This window comes from Ursus maritimus, unplaced genomic scaffold (genome assembly GCF_017311325.1).
Source record: "Ursus maritimus isolate PB19 unplaced genomic scaffold, ASM1731132v1 scaffold_3, whole genome shotgun sequence".
NCBI classification, from domain to species: Eukaryota; Metazoa; Chordata; class Mammalia; order Carnivora; family Ursidae; genus Ursus; species Ursus maritimus.
In genome coordinates, this window is record NW_024425563.1 from 37485131 (window position 1) to 37506086 (window position 20956).

At 34.5% G+C, this 20956-nt stretch overlaps 1 protein-coding gene across 2 annotated transcripts in view; it reads left to right on the plus strand.

Moving 5' to 3' along the window:
- IMMP2L (inner mitochondrial membrane peptidase subunit 2) overlaps positions 1 to 20956 on the plus strand; it is an 845846-nt gene that overhangs the window by 603541 nt on the left and 221349 nt on the right. For both annotated transcript variants that reach the window (XM_040644087.1, XM_040644088.1), the window contains exon 6: positions 12264 to 12366. In XM_040644087.1, coding sequence (XP_040500021.1) covers positions 12264 to 12366 — 103 coding nt within the window. The remainder of the gene's footprint in view (positions 1 to 12263; positions 12367 to 20956) is intronic.

Here is a 20956-nt window from a genome sequence, read left to right on the forward strand (position 1 = left end):
TTAAAAGTGATTTGCTGTTCTTCCTATCCGAATTGAACATTCCCTGAATTTTGTCTTCCATAATGGAAAAGTCAGGCTTACGCTCAAGAGCACATTTCTTGGAAGCTGAGAGGATTGCTCTCTGCTCACTTGAGGCTTAGGTCATTGATAGCAACTATTCAAGGATCATTGTGAAACAAAATATCCTAGGAAGATTTAGATAAGCTTTATGTTTAAAACAAAACACCTTGGCATGCAGGCATTCTGGTCCATAATTTCATTCTTGAAATTCACTGGTCGGGACTGTGCCACCATGTCATAGTCCTATGTAGGGGGAAAGAAAAACATCTTTTCTGACTTTCACATAATTCACTCACATGTTTACATGGTATTCTGGTATTCTAGACATTATAATATGGTTTTATAATACAGATTCATGTAGGCTGAAACAAGTAAGGCTTGAGTTAGCAAGATCTCCTATTCAGTACTTCCTAAAACCTATATTATTCATATTTATATTTTATAAAGAGTAATCTGTAGCTGTCGAATGTGTAATCTAGTATGGTGACTTTTTACAAAGTCATTATATTCTCTCTATAATACTATTTGTTTGATTGAAAATGTTAAATAAAGATGTATTAAGGAATATTCTGTTGGAAGAAATGATTGATGATTAAATGAATCGCTGCTGACGTTAATTAGGTAGCTCTACCATTTTGCAGTATTCGTCATGTAAAAAGAAGGGTCTCAATTCAAATTTAACCAAAATCCAATTGCTTCTTATGATGTAGTTGTATTTAGAAATGTTACTGGGGTGTAATTAAAACTTTTAAAAAAGGGTGATTTAAAAATTAATTACTAGTAATCAATTACTAGTGGATTTAAAAATTAATCACTAGTGGGGCGCCTGGGTGGCACAGCAGTTAAGCGTCTGCCTTCGGCTCAGGGCGTGATCCCGGCATTATGGGATCGAGCCCCACATCAGGCTCTTCTGCTATGAGCCTGCTTCTTCCTCTCCCACTCCCCCTGCTTGTGTTCCCTCTTTCGCTGGCTGTCTCTATCTCTGTCGAATAAATAAATAAAATCTTTAAAAAAAAATAATCACTAGTAATTTAAAGATTAATTACTAGTAATTAATCCAAAGGCTCATTAATTTTGTTTGTGGGAAATAAAGAAAATAGCATACATTCCTTTTAACGTTAAAAAGAATATTCAGGTTGCAAGACTGACATCAGAGCAAACAGATGGAAAATTGTTCGTATTTCCTCCAATATCTAAGGACCTTACCACTAGTAATTTAAAGATTAATTACTAGTAATTAATCCAAAGGCTCATTAATTTTGTTTGTGGGAAATAAAGAAAATAGCATACATTCCTTTTAATGTTAAAAGGAATATTCAGGTTGCAAGACTGACATCAGAGCAAGCAGATGGAAAATTGTTCGTATTTCCTCCAATATCTAAAGACCTTACATTAAACAATGAAATGTGTTTTTCCCCCTGTATACATAGCATGTGGAAAAACCCTACTAAAGTAAATGATGAATGATACAGATACCCAGGAAATTATTTTGAGAGAGGACTTTGTAAACAAGTGCAACAATACCATTTATAATAAACACTGATTTTTTTGAAAAATAAAACTATGCATTACAAGCCCTCTATTTTATTTAAATTGGTTTTCTAGGAAGCTTTCCATGGAATAATGATAGGAGTCACTATTTCTATTTCTGATAAGATCCAGTTTAGCAGTAGGTAAACTGATTATGGTGTTTAAACCTTTGGCATTTCATGTTTTTATCATTTTAGCAAAAACTAATTTTAAATATATGGAAGTTAGATACATTTTTATCTTTGCTATGTGGAGTTATCTTTTCTGTATTCAGATAGCTTATATAATGTTTATAATTATGCTGTAACTCAATACATTTACCTACTTAAAATTTTGACTTAATATGATCTAAGATAAGTTAATACTGGATGTATTATAACAGCATTTAGAATAGAAGAATAAGAAGAAATTAAGGAAAATAAGAGAAAAAATTAATAATAATATCTTTAGAGTGAAATAATTTAAATATGTTTAACTTTCCATCCCATTGCAGTGACTGGAAGTCTTCATTATAAAGTGGCTTATAAAATATTCCCCTTAATTTATGATGCTGTATTTCCAGGAAATAATGCACTAAGGAAAAGGAAATATTTTTTTCTGTAAGAGAATGGGATTTGAATTACCTATTACCTTCTTTACCTGTTAGCTCTTATCTATCCCTTCTTCATATCTTGATTCAGATATTCATAATGCCTTTCCTGGCTAGTTCAGACTAAAATAATACCATCCTTTGAACACCCATGTGGTTAGAAAGATTTGACATTCGTTCATATGTTTATTCCTCCTTTTGTCAGTTATTTTCTTGCAGATGCTTCCAACTTGTTAAATTTCATCTATGGTAGTTTAGATTGTCATATATATTTCACAGACTTTAGTTGCTTAAGTTCGAATCATGGTAGAAGTTATAATCTTGGTAGTAGGGACAAGATCTTATTCTTTTCTGTTCCTTTGTGCACATAGTAGTCATTCAATAAATGTGGTTCTAACAGAAAAGAAAAAGTGGAGTCCGCCTTCTCACAGAGTTCATAAGCTTATCCTCATAAACTAACCCTAACTCACAAGGTAACACAGCATTAACTACACGTCATTGCTGGATTGATCAGCACAGCGTAAGTATGTATTATTTATGTGGCCTGACCTAGCATGGATGGAATCTAATGTTTGATAAATGTTGGTATCTTTCTCAAATTTTCACTAACAACTACAGTGATTTTTATGGACAGCCATAGATATTTTTAAGGTGTATGTTTAACAGGAGAAAACATTCTTTTAAGGAAATTGTCACATCTGTGCTCCTATAATCCAAATTTAGAAAAAAAAAAGTACATCAGGAATATTCACTGAAAAAATTCTTAGCTGTACTAAGAGCATTCATATTAAATTTATAAAATTCTGCAACTTTATTGTGAAGACATATAAACCTTACTTCTTGTTTAAAGGAACTAAATAGATTTGCTCTAATCACCTAGCAACAATCTGCAGTCTATTTAGAGAATGACATTTCATTTTTTTTCCACTGAAAAGATGTTAAGACCTATTCTTTGGAATCTCAAATAGTTATGATCCATGGTAAAATGGAAAGGGAATTATAGAATCTGGTTTATATGGTCTTTGCCCTGCAGCTAACTAGGTGACTTCACCTAAATGTTTTTTGCCTCTACTTGATGTATACCAAGGGGAGTTTTATTAGATCATTGCTGGTGTCTTTCCAACTGTGATCTTAAGAAATGTCCTCATTTAACAGTTTACTCTAAGTGATTCAACTTCCTAGAAATATTATCACCTAATTTGCTTAAATTCACTCTCTATTAATTACATATATTTATTTTTTTAATTACATGCCATTTCTAATTCAGTACAAGCTCCAAGGAAAAGAGTATTGAATCTCCATAACTTAGCATTTTTATACTAAGCAAATATAACAATTGGTAGCATTTAGAGTTAGAAGAGAGAATGGGTATATTGAACAGTAGAAAAGCTTACCACGTTGTTATAGCAGAGATCTTTGGACATTTTAGAATATTGACCCTGACCATGGATTTTAATAAACAAAATTTAACTTTATTTATTAAAGAGTTTTAAGCTCACTTCCCTGCTTAAAATCCTTCTATAGCATAAAATAAGCATCAGTGTTTTCATGATCAGGTCCCATAAACACTTTAATCTCATCTCAGAGACCTGATATCATTTTGTCTGGGTGCTAATGAAGCTATTATTTTCCTGATTTATTGTTTTATTATGATTATCAAATTCTCTGTAGCCTTTTGTTTTATGTGTCTCTCTTATGAGCAACATGTAGCTATAATTTTTACACAGTTGGACAATATTTTTTTTCAGTTAGCTATATTAGTTCATCTAGTTTTATTATTAGTGATATATTTAAATACCATCTTATTTTGTGTTTTCTATTGATCCTGCTTTTTCTACTTTTTAATTTTCTGCATTCTTTTGCATTAACTAAGATTTTACTTTTGAAGATTTATTTGTTTTAGAGAGAGAGAGTGTGTGTGCATGAGTCAGGGGAGGGGCAGGGGGAGAGAATCTTCAAGCAGACTCTCCACTGAGTGTGGAGCCTGACATGGGGCTCAGTCTCACCACCCATGAGAGCATGACTTGAGCCGAAACCAAGAGTCCGAAGCCTAACTGATTGAGCCACCTAGGTGCCTCTACATTAACTGGGATTTTTAAATTCTATATTCAGTCTACTGGTTGGGGAGTTAATAGACAACATTCCCACTGTGATTCCTAGAATTATTTAAATGCATACCAAACAAAGTCCAAAGATAATAAATATCTCTACTTTTCACTAGAAAAATTCAAAAACCTAGAAAAAATTATTTTCAATCACTTTCCTCCTTTTCTGCATGTTATTTGTATAAGTTGTCACATGGTAGAGTGAGAGAGTAGGGGTGGAGAGTGGGGGAAGTAGACAGAGAGAGATCACTCCAGCTCTCTCTAGTCTCTTCTTATAAGTGTACTAATCCTCTCATGAGGTCCCTACCCTTCTGCCCTGATCTAAACCTATCTCCCAAAGGCCCCATCTCCATGTGGGAGATAGGGCTTCAACATATGAATTATGAGGAAACATAACTCATCCATAGCACAAGGTAATTCAACTAAGAAAGAATAATCTTTTTTTAAAAAAATGGGGTTAGAAAATTTGGATATCCATATGCAAAAAAGAAAGAAAGAAAGAAAAGAAAAGAAAGAAAGAAAGAAAGAAAGAAAGAAAGAAAGAAAGAAAGAAAGAAAGAAAGAAAGAAAAAATGACCTTGAACTTTTTTGTACCATATTTTTTTAGAAAGGCTTAAAACTAGAAAGGTAGAAGAAAAAAATAGAAAAAAAGCTTTGTGATTTTGGATTAGGCAAAGATTTCTTGTGGCATAAAAAGCATATATTATAAAAGAAAAAATGAGAAATAAACTTCATGAAAATTTTAAATGCTTGTTCTTTGAAGAAAACTGTTAAGAAAATGAAAAAAAAGTCACAGATTAGGAGAAAATATTTACAAAAGCATACATCTGGTAAGAGTTATATCCAGATTATATAAAGAAGTTATACAACTCAATAATAAGAAGCAAACCACTGAATTTCATTTTTCAAAGCTTTAATAATTCACCAAAGAAGAAAGCAAATGGCAAATGCATACTCAGAAATATTAGTCATTAGAGAAAAGACAGGTTAGCATTCAGTTACCATATGACCCAACCATTTCACTTATAGATACTTGCCTATAAAAACTGGAAACAACCCAAGTGTCCATGAACTATTGCTTGGCAAACCAACTGTATATCTATATATTGTTAAGAAAAAAATGGTAGCAAATTTCTAATACATGCAACATCATGAACTAATCTCAAAAGCATTAGACTACTTTAAACAAGCCAGAAATAAAAGAATACATATTGAATGATATCATCTGTAGGAAAGTCTAGAAAGGCAAAACTGTAGTGATAGGAGCAGCTCAACCCAGTTACCTGGAGCCATGGATCTCAGTGAGGGCAGATGGGCCTGCTGAGGGAAGTGAGGAAACTTTGTTGAATAATTTGAGTGTTTTATATCTTGATCTAGTGATTATATGATTGTATAGATTGTTAAATCTCATTGAATTGTATACTTAAAATGACTGGGTTATATTCCATGTAAATTATACCCTAGTATGGAAACTCTGCTGTTAGTTTGAAGATAATCTACCTTTTTTTCCTCTGGCAGCATCTCAAAAATTTGTGGAGGCAAGAGGGTCTTTAGGGTTCTACAAATGCATTACATTGTATCAAGGTGTGATTTCTTTATCCTTATCTTTCTTGTGGTTGGTTCACTGTGCAGACTCGGTGAGTTCACGCTTTCATCAATTCTGAAAAGTTCTCTACCACTATTGCCTTTCCTTGTTTTCTTTTATTCTCTTCCTTTGGGACTCTTATTACACTTACGTTACATTTCCTAGTAATGTCCTCTATGTCTCTTAACATCTCTTATATTTTCTTTTATTTCTTTACCTCTCTGTTCTAAATTCTAAATGACTTTTTCTTTAGTTTTAGTAATCTGCTTTTTGTCCACCTATTTAATTATATACAGTTGGTCCCTGAATAACATAGATTTGACCTGGGTGGGTCCACTTGTATGTGAATTTCTTTTGATAAACATAGTACACTACTGTAAATGTGTTTTCTCTCCATTATGATTTTCTTAATAACATTTTCTTCTCTCTAGCTTACTCTGTTGTAGGAATACAGTATAGAATACATATAACATAAAAATATGTGTGAATTGACTGCTTATGTTATCAGAAAGTTTTCTGGTCAATAGTAGCTATTAGTAGTTACATTTTGGGGGAGTCAAAAATTTTATGAGGATTCTCTACTGCAGTAGGGAGTCAGCGCCCAACCCCCACATTGTTCAAGGGTCCACTGCATTTTAAAATTTAGAAGTTGTATTTGATTCTTTTTCAATTGTCTGTCCTTCAAAAATAAGGTAGTGTTTCTTGCTCATTTTTTAAAGTTCCCTTTTTAATTCTTAAAAAAATATTTAAATATGCATAATTTATATTCTATGTCTGATAATTCCAGTATTTTAAGTCCTCGGGGGTCTAATTCTGCCTTTTATTGTTTGCCTTGACTCATTAATACCGGCTGTTTCCTTGTGAGTTGTGTTATATTGGATTATGAGCTCTTACTGGCTGGGACTTAGCTATAGAAAACCTGAAAACTCTGAAATGAACAGTTTTTCTTGAAAAGACTCATACTTCCTTCTGACAGATTCCGGGGGCCAAGTCAAGTTAACTCTAAATTTTCTTAGACAACACAAGCTGTGTGAATTTGAACCCCAATCTCATCTTTGAGCAGGATGTGGATTCTCAAGGGAGAATTACTGTCTCTTCTAGATGCCAACACTTGATAGACAAGTGTCCTTCTTGTTTTCCTTTCCTGATGGTAGATTTTTTTTTTCTAGTCCAGTATATCAGTGATGATGATGATGAAAGAGATCTAGTTCCAACTCCTGATCTTGCATAGTCCTGAGCCCTTGACATCTAGCCCCTTCAAGATAATGAAAACCAGGGGTCTAGGATCCAGGGAGTAGTAAACATATTCAGCAAAGCCACTCCTTTGGACAATGAGAATAATCAATACAATTGTTTGAAAAATAAAGAAATAAAATACTTCAATAAATCATGAATTATTAATACTAATTACCTAAGTTAAGAATATGTGTATATTTGGGAAATACTTTAAATATGAATTTGTTTCCTTCTTGTGGTATCAAGGCTTATATTGATAATTTTGTATTCAACTGATGACACTGAAAAGACTATGAAATTTAAAAAAAAATGTTTCAAGGTCAAATCAAATTGGAGGCAATCATTCTTCATTCCATTTATAAGACCTAGTAACTTGTCTTGGTAAAGCTAGTACTAAAAATGCCTCTTTGTAGACAGGTAGTTAAAATACCATACAGAACTCATTTTTGACTGTCAAACCAAAATTATTTGCAAGCCATAGATACATGCAACCTTGTATGCTGACACCTCACTTAACTGTTAAATCACCTGAAAGATTATCTTGTCTCTCTTTTATGTGAATTCAGAAGCACAAAGCTATTTAAAATTCCTTCTCCAGAGGAATTCTATTAGGAGTATTATATTTCTTTGGCAGTCCTAAAAGGAACCAGCTCGATATTTTAACATCATATTTTTTAAAACTACTTTGGGTTATTTTTTAAAAAGTTAGATTGAAACCTGAGAAATATGCACTATGCAAATGAAATGAATTTTATCAGAGTTCTACAGCTCAAAGTACTCTTTCACACCTGTCTGGTATCAAGGTAAACCACTCCTATTAGCACTGTGACATTAAAAAATGCAAGTGATTAATAAGTGAAAACACAAATAGGTTGTGTTTTCACCTACTACTCTTTGCATATTTAAATATGCACAAACAGATAGGTTGTGTTTTCACATGTAAGTTTTAGAGTATCCCAGAAGGGCATATGAATAAAAAGGAAAAAAAAAAAAAGATTTATTGTAGAATAAAAAATAGTCTATAGTCACAGTGCAACTGTGGGGAAAAGAAATTATTGAAGCGTAGCTCAGGTAATTTTAAGAGACTGATGCTAATAGATAGTGGTGGCTGAATACATTCTGAATTATGAAAAGAAAGAAAATAGTGGACAAAGGAAGACAATAGCAATAATAACTACCACTTATTGGGTTCTTACCATATATCAGAACTATACTGAGTGCTTAAAAACAGTCTCAACTATACGAGAATCCATTTATCAAGTGTTTAATACATACCACTTTATTCATGGAACAACTCTTTGAGTTAGGTACCATTTTTTGCTCTGTTCTCCAAATGAGAACACTGACAGAATTGCGTCAACTTTTCCAAGGTCACATGAACTTGAAAGTGTTCAGTTAGATAAAAAAGCCAAAAGAGGCTGATTGCAGAGACTATGCCCTCTAGTAACCTCTCCAGTACATTCTCATTTACCTACTGACCTTCATCTCAACCGGGGTATGTCTTATTCATCCTATTTTAAAGATAGGAGGATGGAGGTTGACACTAAGTAACTCGCACAAGATTGCTTAATGAGTTCTAGTGGCAAGACTAGAACTGGTTTAGTCTGCTTCCAGACTCTGAACTTTCCACCCTATTATTCTGCCTTTGTTGCAGTATTTTTTATTCTTCAGTTACTCAGTCATTTGGTCATTTATTTAACAAATATTTGTTGAACACTTTGTACAGTGCTTTCTTCTGGGCTCTGGGGATGCAAAGAAAGTGAACAAGAAAGGCAAAGTTCCAAAGTTTATATTCTATTTGGGGGGGGGGGCGGGGAGATAGTCAATAAACAACAAAAAAAACCCCAGTAAGTGAATGTCAAGTGTTAGTAGCTGCAGTGAAGAAAAATAAGGCATTGTAAGAGGCTAGAAAATGGTGGGAGGATGGGCGTATTCAACGTTTTTAGATAAGATGGTCAATGCAAGGAAATGTGCAACTGTCACTGCTAATTTTACGATACTGTCATTTTCTATCACAAGTGTCTTGACTCCCTGGTTCATATGACATTGAAACTGAATCTGACTTTTATATCATTCTTCTGGTTTCCAGAAGAATATGCTTGACTCAACTCTACCATTTCAATGCAGAAATGATTTTATGCTGGTTTTATTTCATAATTCTGCTTGAAGAGGCAAGATGAGTAATTGTTTTCTTTCTAACTACCCAAAATAGCCAGCATAATAAGGTGAACAAATGTTTGGACTTAATAAGAAAGTGTGCCTTGCCAACAATTAAGTAAAAGGGTCTTCTCCCGTCATTAACACTTGATGTGGGATATTAGTTCTTAGAGGCAATCTCATGGTAAAAGCAGTAGTGATATCAGGATCTAATTGACAGTTTTTAATTGAAGAACACTTATATTACAGAGTATATGATGGTGAGATGTGTTCAACTTGTTTTTGCTTTTCTTTAAAAAGCTGAAACTCTTCTTCCCAGTAGTAATTAAAAATAAACGGCAGTCATTAACTTACTGTGGGCTTCTAATGGCCACAACATTGCTTCCTTGCATGAATGATTTACTGATCTGGAGCAAAGTAATTCAACACTGAAGTTATCTTGAAAATTAAAAACCATTGTAGATAATGAATAGTTTCAATTTCTATAGCACCAATTTATGTGTGGTATTTTTTTTTTTTAATGTTCTTCTGCACACGTACCACTTGCTAACTAACAAAAATGGTCTGAAAGGGATTCTACACCAAGGAATAGCTCACAAAGCTCAGTTTCTATTCTTAATTCTATAGACTTAGGGGCGACGTCCACTCATTCATTCAACCAACATTTACTGAGAAGCTTCTTTAGGCTAGGCATTTTCCCAAATGCTTTGGGGAGTAAAAAAAAGAAAAAAAAAGTCTCTACCCTCAAAAGAATTTATTATAGAATTGAGTAATATTTTATTCTCATCTTGTTCCTCTTATGAAATTGGTTGTATCATAATTTAGTTGACGATTCTCATGTTGTAGAATATTTAGGAAATGTATATATGATATAAAAGCTTTTGTTTAAAAGAACGAAAAAAGCTTGTGTTGAGGTTGTGAGGGAGATCTGGCTGTGACATCTGTCACCCCATTGAAAGCAAGGGTTGATTCAGCCAAAGGGGCTGGCTAGGCGGGTGTCCTCTTCCTCCCTCACTGCTCCCTGTGCATCCCTCCTGACACATGCTGCTTACTCTGTGGAAGAGGAGGACCTTTCCCAATAGAGAAGGGCTGTTCTTCGGTCAAGGGTATAGGAGTAGCTGCATTCCCCTGCTAAAAACTCCAAACGAGCTGCCCAGGTCCATTTGTAGAATGTAGTCAAGCTTCCAAGACTCCAGACACATCCAAATAGGGTGCTGCATGTAGCAGTCTGCCTTTCTTGAAAAAAAAAAAAAAATTGTTTTGAATGCTCCTAATAATAAATATTTGTTCATATTTCTGATTATTTCTTTGGGGTGGATTTCTACAGAATGGCATAATAACTAGGTCAAAGGCATGTACATTTTAGTCTCTTAACAAATTTGATGAAACTAAGTCCCAAATTGCAAAATAGGAAAAAAAGTTGTATCATTTTATATTGCCACCAACACTGTAGGAGAGAGCCTTTCCTTATTCCATTTCCTTGTCAGCCTTAAGAGTATACAGTGTTCCTGGAGACCTGGGTGGGTTGTCAGTTGAGCATTTGACTTTTGATTTAGGCTCAGGTCATGTTGGCTCTGCACTGGGCTCCACACTCGGTGCAGAGTCTGCTTGAGGATTCTCCCTCTCACTTTCCCTCTGCCTCTCCAGCCCCCTCAAATAAATAAATAAATCTTTTTTAAAAAAGGAATATAGAATGTCCCACTAAAAGTGTATCATTGATCATTAATCTTTAATTTAATCTTCCAAATTGTTAAAAAGTTTTTCATTTGCAAGAATAATTTATGGGGCGCCTGGGTGGCTCAGTTGTTAAGCGTCTGCCTTCGGCTCAGGTCATGATCCCCAGGGTCCTGGGATCGAGCCCTACATCGGGCTCCCTGCTCAGTGGAAGGCCTGCTTCTCCCTCTCCCTCTGCCCCTGCTTGTGTTCCCTCTCTTGCTGTCTCTCTATCAAATAAATAAATAAAATCTTTTTAAAAAAAATAATTTATGAAATAAAATAATACTGATAAAAAATTTCAGCTGATTTTGATAGTTTAAACCTGACAAGGGATCATCCAGGGTTTTGTCATTGTTTCTTATATACACTGATTTTTAGAGTATTAAGAGGTTATGAAAAATGCTGTTGGCTTGAGAAGTTTAACTAAAAAATAAAAAAGAATTAAAAAAAAAAAAAGGGGGCGCCTGGGTGGCACAGCGGTTGAGCGTCTGCCTTTGGCTCAGGGAGTGATCCCAGCATTCTGGGAACGAGCCCCACATCAGGCTCTTCTGCTATGAGCCTGCTTCTTCCTCTCCCACTCCCCCTGCTTGTGTTCCCTCTCTCGCTGGCTGTCTCTATCTCTGTCGAATGAATAAATAAAAATAAAAAAAAAAAAAAAACAGAAGTTTAACTAAAAAAATTAAGATTACAGTTGATCATATTGAATATCGGCATAAAAGCAAATGTCAGAAAATAAACACATCTATATTTTGTTGGAGCTTGTTTTATGAAAAACATACTTAGGATTTTGAGAATTAAATATGGTAGTAAAACATTGTATTTGGTGCTAGTGCATTATATTTCAGCACAAAATTCTTACCTAGAGAAAAGTGAAAAAAAAATACTGCGCATAGGTTTTACAAGGTCCTAACCATTCGTTACTTAAAAATGAAGTTATAGGGGCGCCTGGGTGGCGCAGTCATTAAGCGTCTGCCTTCGGCTCAGGGCGTGATCCCGGCGTTCTGGGATCGAGCCCCGCGTCGGGCTTCTCCGCTGGGAGCCTGCTTCTTCCTCTCCCACTCCCCCTGCTTGTGTTCCCTCTCTCACTGGCTGTCTCTATCTCTGTCAAATAAATAAATAAAAACTCTTTAAAAAAAAAAATGAAGTTATAGAGGAGCTTCATGGTTCACCTATGATTGCCTGTTGCATCTTCATAACAGCATTTTTGCCCTTTGTTTCTTTGTATGCTCAACTGCATGATCTTTCTGTTCTCATCTCATTGGTTATGTATGCTCTTTATTTCTAGAACCATGGGCCACAAAAACCGGTATGTCAAAGTTCCCCGGGGTCACATCTGGGTTGAAGGTGATCATCATGGACACAGTTTTGACAGTAATTCCTTTGGGCCGGTGAGTCATTTTGTTGCATGATAATAATTGTATGTCACATGTAGGAACAAAATTATGACAGGTGGGTTGCTCAGGTAGTCCAGCCAAGACTGATCGTGAATTGTATAGTGAAGCAATTTATATTTGAAAAGTTCCTTTTAAATACTATCTGGATAATATAAGCTGTCAAGGTGTATGTGTGTGTGTTTCATAGAAAAGAACTTGAATCCTTTAGTAAAGTACCAAAGATGGTTTCAGCAGGTTGACTAATCCCAGTAGGAAGGTCTAGTTTTTTTCTCCACAGAAACACTTTGTGCCTTATGTTTTCAGTTAGTGTTTAATAGATATAATGTGTAAAAGACCCATAAGCATCAGTTTTCTAAATCGTTTGCAAGTATGATGGAAATCATATTGGTAAGTCCCATTTTGTCTGCATTTAATTTGTAACAGAAATGTGGACATTCCTTATGCCTTGTCTATTGTGATTAAACTGATATTTTGTAATTTTTTTCATTTTGAAATGCATATGGAAATTCTCTGTGAACTCTTGAAATAAGTCATAATCTAAAGTGAAGAATATTTTAGTTAGTAGAAACTGAACCTGACTTCCATTTACCTACGTCTGTTTAAAAACTTGAATCTTTAGATCATTTAATTTTCCTATGGCTAGACCTATCTATCCTAGTTATGTACGTATAAATTAATATCAAGCACCTTCAGATATGTTCTCAAAAAGAATTACCCACATTCTTTTGTGTAAAACTAAATATTGGTGGACACTAAGCAATTTCTGTCACGTATTATGAGTGACCACTATTATTGTCACTAGAGGGGCAGCCACTTTGAACTACCTTTGGCTTAAAGTACAGTAAGAGATGTGGGGTTGGATGGGTGTTATATAGATAAGTGGGAGAAAACTTTAAATGAGATTACTTCTATTTCTTTGAGGGGGGAGGGTTTGCAATGATGATAATAAAACCGTCTAAGGTCTTTTTTGCTTTTGAATAGTAATTATTACAGAAATGCAATTTAATCTTTTTAGGGCATATCAAAGATGGGATGAACAGATTGGAAATGTTGTAGGTCATTTAGAATGTAGTAGAAGTGACTTACGAAAAAATTTAGTAGCAACCTGAAAGTGAAAATAAAGCATCTAAAAGCAGTTTTATTTCTCTCTCATCAATGAGATTAAATCTATTGAGTGTATCATGTTGTTGGTCAAATCCACATCAAAATTTTAGTTAGTTTTGGTTTGGGTTTTAATTCATTTGGGTAGTGACTCTGAAATCAAGTGTTAAAATTATTGTGTTTTGTTATCAGGTGTGGGCTGTGTGCTGAATAATTAGGTACTCATAATAAAGTGCTAAAGTTTGAGATTGCTTTGCTTTTTCTTTATGAATAAAGCCAATGCGATATTGCTTATATAGTTAATATTGTCAATCAATCATATTCCATATGCTTTCTTATTTGGAGAGAAAATGATAAAGTTGATAGAATACTGGGAATTGCCTGTAATCCTCAGTGTATCATATCTATTACGCAGCTCTTACTGTGCTCCGTCTTCTGTTGTGTGCTTATTAATAGCATTTCGTACTGTTGAACTATGAATATACCCAGGAAGGTGTATCAGCTATGGAAATATCCTCTGTCGCTTATATCTTTAAAAGAAAGAGAAAGCAGGGCACCTGGGTGGCTCAGTCAGTTAAGTGTCAGACCTTGATTTTCCTCAGGTCGTCTCAGGGTCCTGATATTGAGCCCTGCGGTGGGCTCCCAGTGTAGAGCCTGCTTAAGATTCCCCCTCTCGGGCTCCTTCTGCCCATCCCCCTGCTCGAGGCATGCTCACTCTCTCTAAAAATAGATGAAAGGAAGGAAGGAAGGAAGGAAGGAAGAAAGAAAGAAAGAAAGAAAGAAAGAAAGAAAGAAAGAAAGAAAGAAAGAAAAGAACGAACCATGTATGAAGGACCCCATTGTGTTTATTACAATAAGAATCTACAGTATGCAAAACATTGACAGATGTATTGTGTGCAGCACTTTAATGCCCTCTGGTTTAAATTATGTTTTTAAATGAAGTCTACTTCTTCAATATAACATGACCAGTAATAAGAGTCAGAGGTACAAAACCACTGTGAAATTCAGTGGTTATTTTCTTCCCTTTTTAATTGTTATAAACAAACAAACAAACATAAAGCCCCTTGGTTCATGGGGTGGACTAAGCTATCAATGTCTATTCACTTAACTAGTTTTATCTTTATTTGTCAAAATTAGGTGAAGAACATTTCTAGGATGAAGGAAGATGTTTGTCATGTCCTGTATAAAGCTATTTGTATTTGATGAGTGACAGTACATCTTTTTTTTTTTTTTTACTTTTACAATGAACTCTCCTGTTTTGTGTACCAACAGCATTTATGACTAGGAAAAATTATTAATATTGATGTTCCCATGCACATCTTAAAAGGACAAAGGGGGAACAAGCAAAATAAAACTTGCAATCCTTATTTAAAGCTAAACTGTGATATACTGGAGTGTAGAATTTTCTTATTGCACTTAAAAAATATTTTGTTTATTTATTTGAGAAAGAAAGTGAGAGGATGAGTGGGGAGAGGGGAGAGGGAGAGAGAGAATCTCAAGCAGACTCCACATGATTTATCAATCAGTACACTTGGAGGTGGTATGTGGAAGGTCAGTAAGCTGTAGGCTTTCTGGATGGTTGATTCATTTCTCCCACTGTAAGTAGGAAATGCACATTTCCTTGATGTAAACAGTCTATCTTAAGGCAGCCAGGATTGTCTCTGAGATGCTTATCTTGACTTTTTGGAAACTGATTGAAGTCTTTATCCTTCATTTGCCTCCCAAATAATTTCAGAAATGTATCCAAATAGTTTTACATGCTTTAACTCTTTGAATAGTAATCCTATTCTATAATAGAATTTACCTAGTTTATTTTAAATTGTAGCCTGCTAGCAATCATAACAGAGCTGACTTTTCCATATTCAGGTAGACTTTTGCTTGAAATCTAAAGAAGAATAAGAAAGAATGTCTCATTCTGGTGTTTTTCTAGTTTGTTTTATTATTTCTTATTTATTCTTTAAAATTTCAATTTGCTTTTCTGATTCATTTTATTGCCACTCTGGGCTTTCAAGAGGGAATGAAATAGTTATGAGTAAAAGATGAATAATGGATTATGAATTTAAAGATAGCAATATTGATATAGCAGTAGAATACAGACAGCAGACCAAGATCCAACAGCTGTACTTTTAAATTATAGAGAAGGACATTATAGAAAGAAACAGAAAATCAAATAATTTTGGTTATGGACCTCATCAATCAATTAACTTGTATGGGTCTACATTTCCTCATGTATAAAAGGAAGAATATTTTCATCTCTGAATTTGTCTTAAATAAATAAATAATAGAATGAGTATATATTTTATCAATGAGTGATAAAATTTATTTACTCGTACTCCTATGATATATATAATCAAAAGATATATCATCACAGTTTTAGTAAACTTCCTTAGCAACCTAAAATAAGAGCATAATTAAATAAAATATGGTTCATTCAGAGGATGAAATAGTATGCAGTCATTAAAAATTACATTTGTGACATACATGATATAATGTTCATGTTATTGTTTTAAGTAAAAGCATAAAGACCAGAATATACAGTATTATGTTAATTGTTTCCAGATGTTATGACTATGGTTGATTTGTTTTTATACCTTTGTACTTTTTTTTTTGTTTTAAAAGATTTGCAACAAGTTTTATTATTTTTATAATTAGGAAGAAAAGTGAGTTCTTTTAAAAAGTAGAATAATGTTGTTTAATGTAAATGGCCTCTAAGTTTCTTTCTGACTCTTACATTTTATGGTTCTATGACCAGAGGGAAAAATATCACACATATCACTTGGTAGGAAATGTTTCAATTATGAAAAATACCTCTGTGAAATATCTTCATGCTAAGCCTCTTGAATATATCATCATAACACAATGATAGAAAATGTCCTGTCTTATAATATGGATTCACTAATGTATGACTTTAGCTTAGATTTCTAGTATAAGAAATAGCTTCTGTAATTTTCCTTTAAAACTGTGATAATTATCTAGAGGTGTTTTTCAGTTACTATTTTACTGGATTATATATTAAAGATATCTGATTATTCCTATATATTGCTTTATGATTGCTTAGAATTTTTTGATAAGCTCTTCTCTTACCAATTCTTTTGTTCTATGAAATTAGTGTCTTTCTCTTTACCGTCCCTACTTCCACGTAGATAACATTAAGACACTTTCTCCTGTAGTCATGTTGTTCTTTGCAAACACTCAGAAGTAACTGATTATAATTGATATTGATGAATTTTCTGCTTGCTTTAAAATGAAAGTGCATTTGGGGTGCATGGGTGGCTCAGTCTGTTAAGTGTCTTCCTTCAGCTTAGGTCATGATCCCAGTTCTGGGATTGAGCCCTGTGTTGGGCTCCATGCTCAGTGGAGAGTCTGCTTCTCCCTCTCCCTCTGCTGTTCCCTCTGCTCCTCCCCCTGCTCTTCCCCCTGCTTGTGCGCACTCTCTCTCTGTCTCTCAAAATAAATAAGTACACTCTTTAAAAAAAAATTAAAATGAAAGCTCATTAAAAGCAAGTATTTGTGCGTGTACATGCATAGTTGTGAATTTTCCAATAGTAATTTTTAACTATTTCAGATTAGCAGACTTTTTGTCAGTTAAAAATGTTCATAACATTCATTCTTCCATTTACTATATTCATTTCAGTACTTATATTCCAAATATCCTCATAGCTATTCATTCCCTGTGGTGAAAACACCAATGTGACTCTTTCCGTGTCTTCCACTGAGTTCGTGCATTTTCTCCCTTTCAAGTTTTTCTTTCATTCCATCTAGCTACGAGTCACAATCCCCTGAGATCCTCTCAGTGTTTGCTGTATAGTGATTTGTTGTAAAGAATATATGTTATAATTCTAGTTTCTTAGTATCTAAATCAAGTAATTTATTTTTACTTCATTGACCAAAGACCATTAGAAAAAGAACTTTTGGCTTAAACATTTCAAGGCAAAGATAACCTTTCGAAGAATGTATAAAAGTATTTTGATTTTTAGGTTTGTGATCATAGTGTCACCTTGTGAACAATTTGTGTGCAAGCACCATGAAGCAGAACTGAACGATCTGGATGTAGAAACTATGCATGATGTACTGCCTTTATCTGAGAATGGAAACTGCAAGTTATACTAAGTATAAATTCTTTTTAGTTCCAAGTCATTTGGAAAATAGCTAATCTAATCACTTATTTCATGGGTACCTAATTAAATAAAATATTAGCCCTCTAGAACATTTACCTGAAGAAAATATACCTATCAGGAAATTATAGTTTTAGAATAAATGAGTAGTAGAAATATTACTTATTAAACGAACCAATTGTCTACAAGTGATGACATATAAGCAATCATTGAAACGAAGATTACAATTCCATAGAATGCCTTTCGAACCCAATGAAGTTCAAAGTCTTTTACTTAAAAAAAAAGTGAAAAAGTAAAGAAAAGGAGCAAAGTTTATGTTTTTATATCATGCAAGCCTTTTGGTTATGTCATCAAGGCACATTTTGAGCATCTACAATTTGTCCACATTTGATTCTGGCCTGGATTCTGATGGGTAGAATGGGTCAGAAGAGATGAGGATTGTATTAACGAGAGATAGGTTGCTAGATTACGTAATGTATGGGGGAAATGAACATTTTAAGAGGTTTACTATCTAGTCATGCCTGTTTTGAACGTTTTCCCTACATTACAGATTTTTGGTAAAAGAGAAATACAGTATGTGATTAGGGCAGAAAACAAGATTCTTGGAGATGCAAGAAAGCTGAAAGAAAGATAATAGGTAGGGAAGTTTTTATATTTTTGAGACCACAGGACAAAGGGAGGAATTGGGACAGAACCTGGGGAGACATTTAAAACGTTCTGCTGTTATAAGGACTGAGATTCAAATCCTGCATAATAAGGAGCACATTGGACTTGTAGGTCTTCCCAGACCTTTGGTCTCAGTCATCAGGAATGCGCTGATGCCTGGAAGGAGCAGGGATGAGAGTCAACAGATATAATAATGACCAAATTAACAACCCCGACTTCAAGGAAGGATAGCCTAGAGGGGAGGCAGACAATCATGCAGACACAGACAGTATAAGAGGTGCTCCAAGTGGGGGCATGACGGGGCCTCTTGTAGAAGTAGACACTTGTGTACTAAAAACCCATAAGAAAAAAACTGGAAAATTTCCTCGGAGGATTTGGTAGAACAGAGTGTTCTGAAATCTGTGAAATAATAACTGGTAAAATTTTTTGCAGAAAACATTTTAGATGCTTCATGTTTTGTGAATGAAGTGGTTTATGCCTGGAGCGGTTAATTGGTTTCAGCTGCATTGAAAACACTCTGGTTGTACAATACAGAATAATCTTGTGGACGTATGAAAATGAATTGACATTTCATTATATTTATTGTTGAAGTGTAGCACTTTCCTTGTATAAGTTCTCTTGAGCAGCTAGAGTAACTTTTCTTTAAAATCAGCCATTTTCAAATAAAGAAGAAGGTCATTAGACTGTGTTGACAAGATCCAAATAAAGTGTTCTATTCACACATTCTTTGAAACATGTTGCTTAGACTTTAATTGGTGATGTTTTCTTGTTTTCTTGTAGTACAGGCTTTTGTTCATTTAAAATTTTTGTTAGGCACTAAAATAATCTATATTTTATAGGAAAATAATGATTCTTAAGATCTGTAGCTTGGTATTTTCCTTCAGTTGTTTCTCACAGTTCCCCTTAAACAGTGCTGGAACTGAACAACTTTACATTATACTTAGGTATAATTTTAATTTGGCTGATGTCAACAATGACACACATTTCATAAAAAGTCCAAAGCCAATTAAAAGAAATGCCATTATAATGAAAATATCTGTATAACCAAAGATGGCTAAGAGTCAGTAAAGAGCCTGTTCTTTGGAGCAATAGTCAAAACAGAGAAAGGCCTGTACGACAAAAGGAAACAGAAGCCCCTTGGGGTTAGTACTGCTTTTAGTTGAATTTGTTACTGTATGGTTGGGACATCAAAAAAATTATATGATTTAAAAAAGAGAGTATGGAAAGATGATGCCAACTAAAGATAGTGGTGAAGTAAATAATATCATCCCCCCATACACCCCACTGAGAACAGAGACAATCTGAGCTTCCATTTCTGTCTTAATTATTCTGCTAGTGTAGAAATCATTTTCCACATGACTTCATTTTCAGATAGGAGACATGTCAGCAGAATTGTCATTAGACTTCATTGCTATGGCAGATCCCTTTCCTTTGGGCTGTTTAGTTACGGAATTAAGCATGTTCATTTTATTAGAAATGTATATTTACTGACAGTGGGTCAGGAGCCAAGATTTGGTGAAATCCATGCAGTGTTATTAATTTAGCAATTTTATAAGCTCTTAGAATTTTTTAAAGTGGAATTGAAACCTTTGTCTTATTATTGGTAAGACATAATTGGTGTCTGTCTACATAACTGGTGTCTTCACAGAAAAATAAAATGGGAAACAGGAGGGGTCCAGAGGAGGAGAGAAATCTGCTCTTGCCCAGTCTAGACAATAAAAGGAGAAAAAAATCTGCTATTAAATGTACTGTGATTCAAGGTTCGAGATTGAATTTCCTCATTTCAATGGCTATCTACTTATAAAATACTTACTGGGTAATGTGCTCTCTACTTCTCTAAATAGGCAAACAACAGACTATGTAAATGACTTTGTCTTTTGACTGAGCTTCTGGGAGATAACTTTCTTTGGAAGTTTTAAATTTTCCTAAAGCTTGTCAGATAATCGTAAAAAATGACTCCGCTTTGTGTCAGCATCTTATTGGTTATATCTATTGAAATGACTTGAAAGAGAATTAAAAGATCAGTTTGCTTGTCAGTGACTGGGGTGACTTTTTATGTGTAATAGAACCGTATACTGAGCCTATAATGAATCACAGTAGCCACAGCTTTAGATATTATCGACAGGAAGACCCATGTGGGTTTGTGGTATATTAAAATTTGTCAAACTTGATGGCTCGAGTGAGTGCAAGTGCATTTCTCTGATACAGGGGCCAGAATCGGAGCCGGGGGGCGTGTTCTGTTGACGGGGCCCTGGAGACCCCGTGGCATTTGCACACAGTAAGTGATTCCTGATCCCGCAACTCCCGGATAATTCTGCTCCAATCCATCCTGTCACTAAGAATTTTTCTGGGAAGAACTCTGATCACATCATGCCACTTCTTAAAGCAATATCATCAACCTACAGCACCTATCAACAATTAATGAAGAAATGTTAGAATCTTCCCTTTTAAATCAGAAACAAGGCAAGAAGGTCCAGCCTCACCGCTTCTTTTGAATATTGTGCCAAAGGTCATTGCCAGTGCAGGTTGAGGCAAAAGAGAGAAATAAAAGGTGGATTGGAAAGGAGGATTCCAAGCTGTTGATGTTATTATCTACTTGGAAAACTGAAGAAGAATCTGCAGATTTATCAAGATAGTCTTGCAAGTTTGCTAGTAGAAGAGCTATCATATCCAATCATAAACCATGTGGAGACATCATCAAC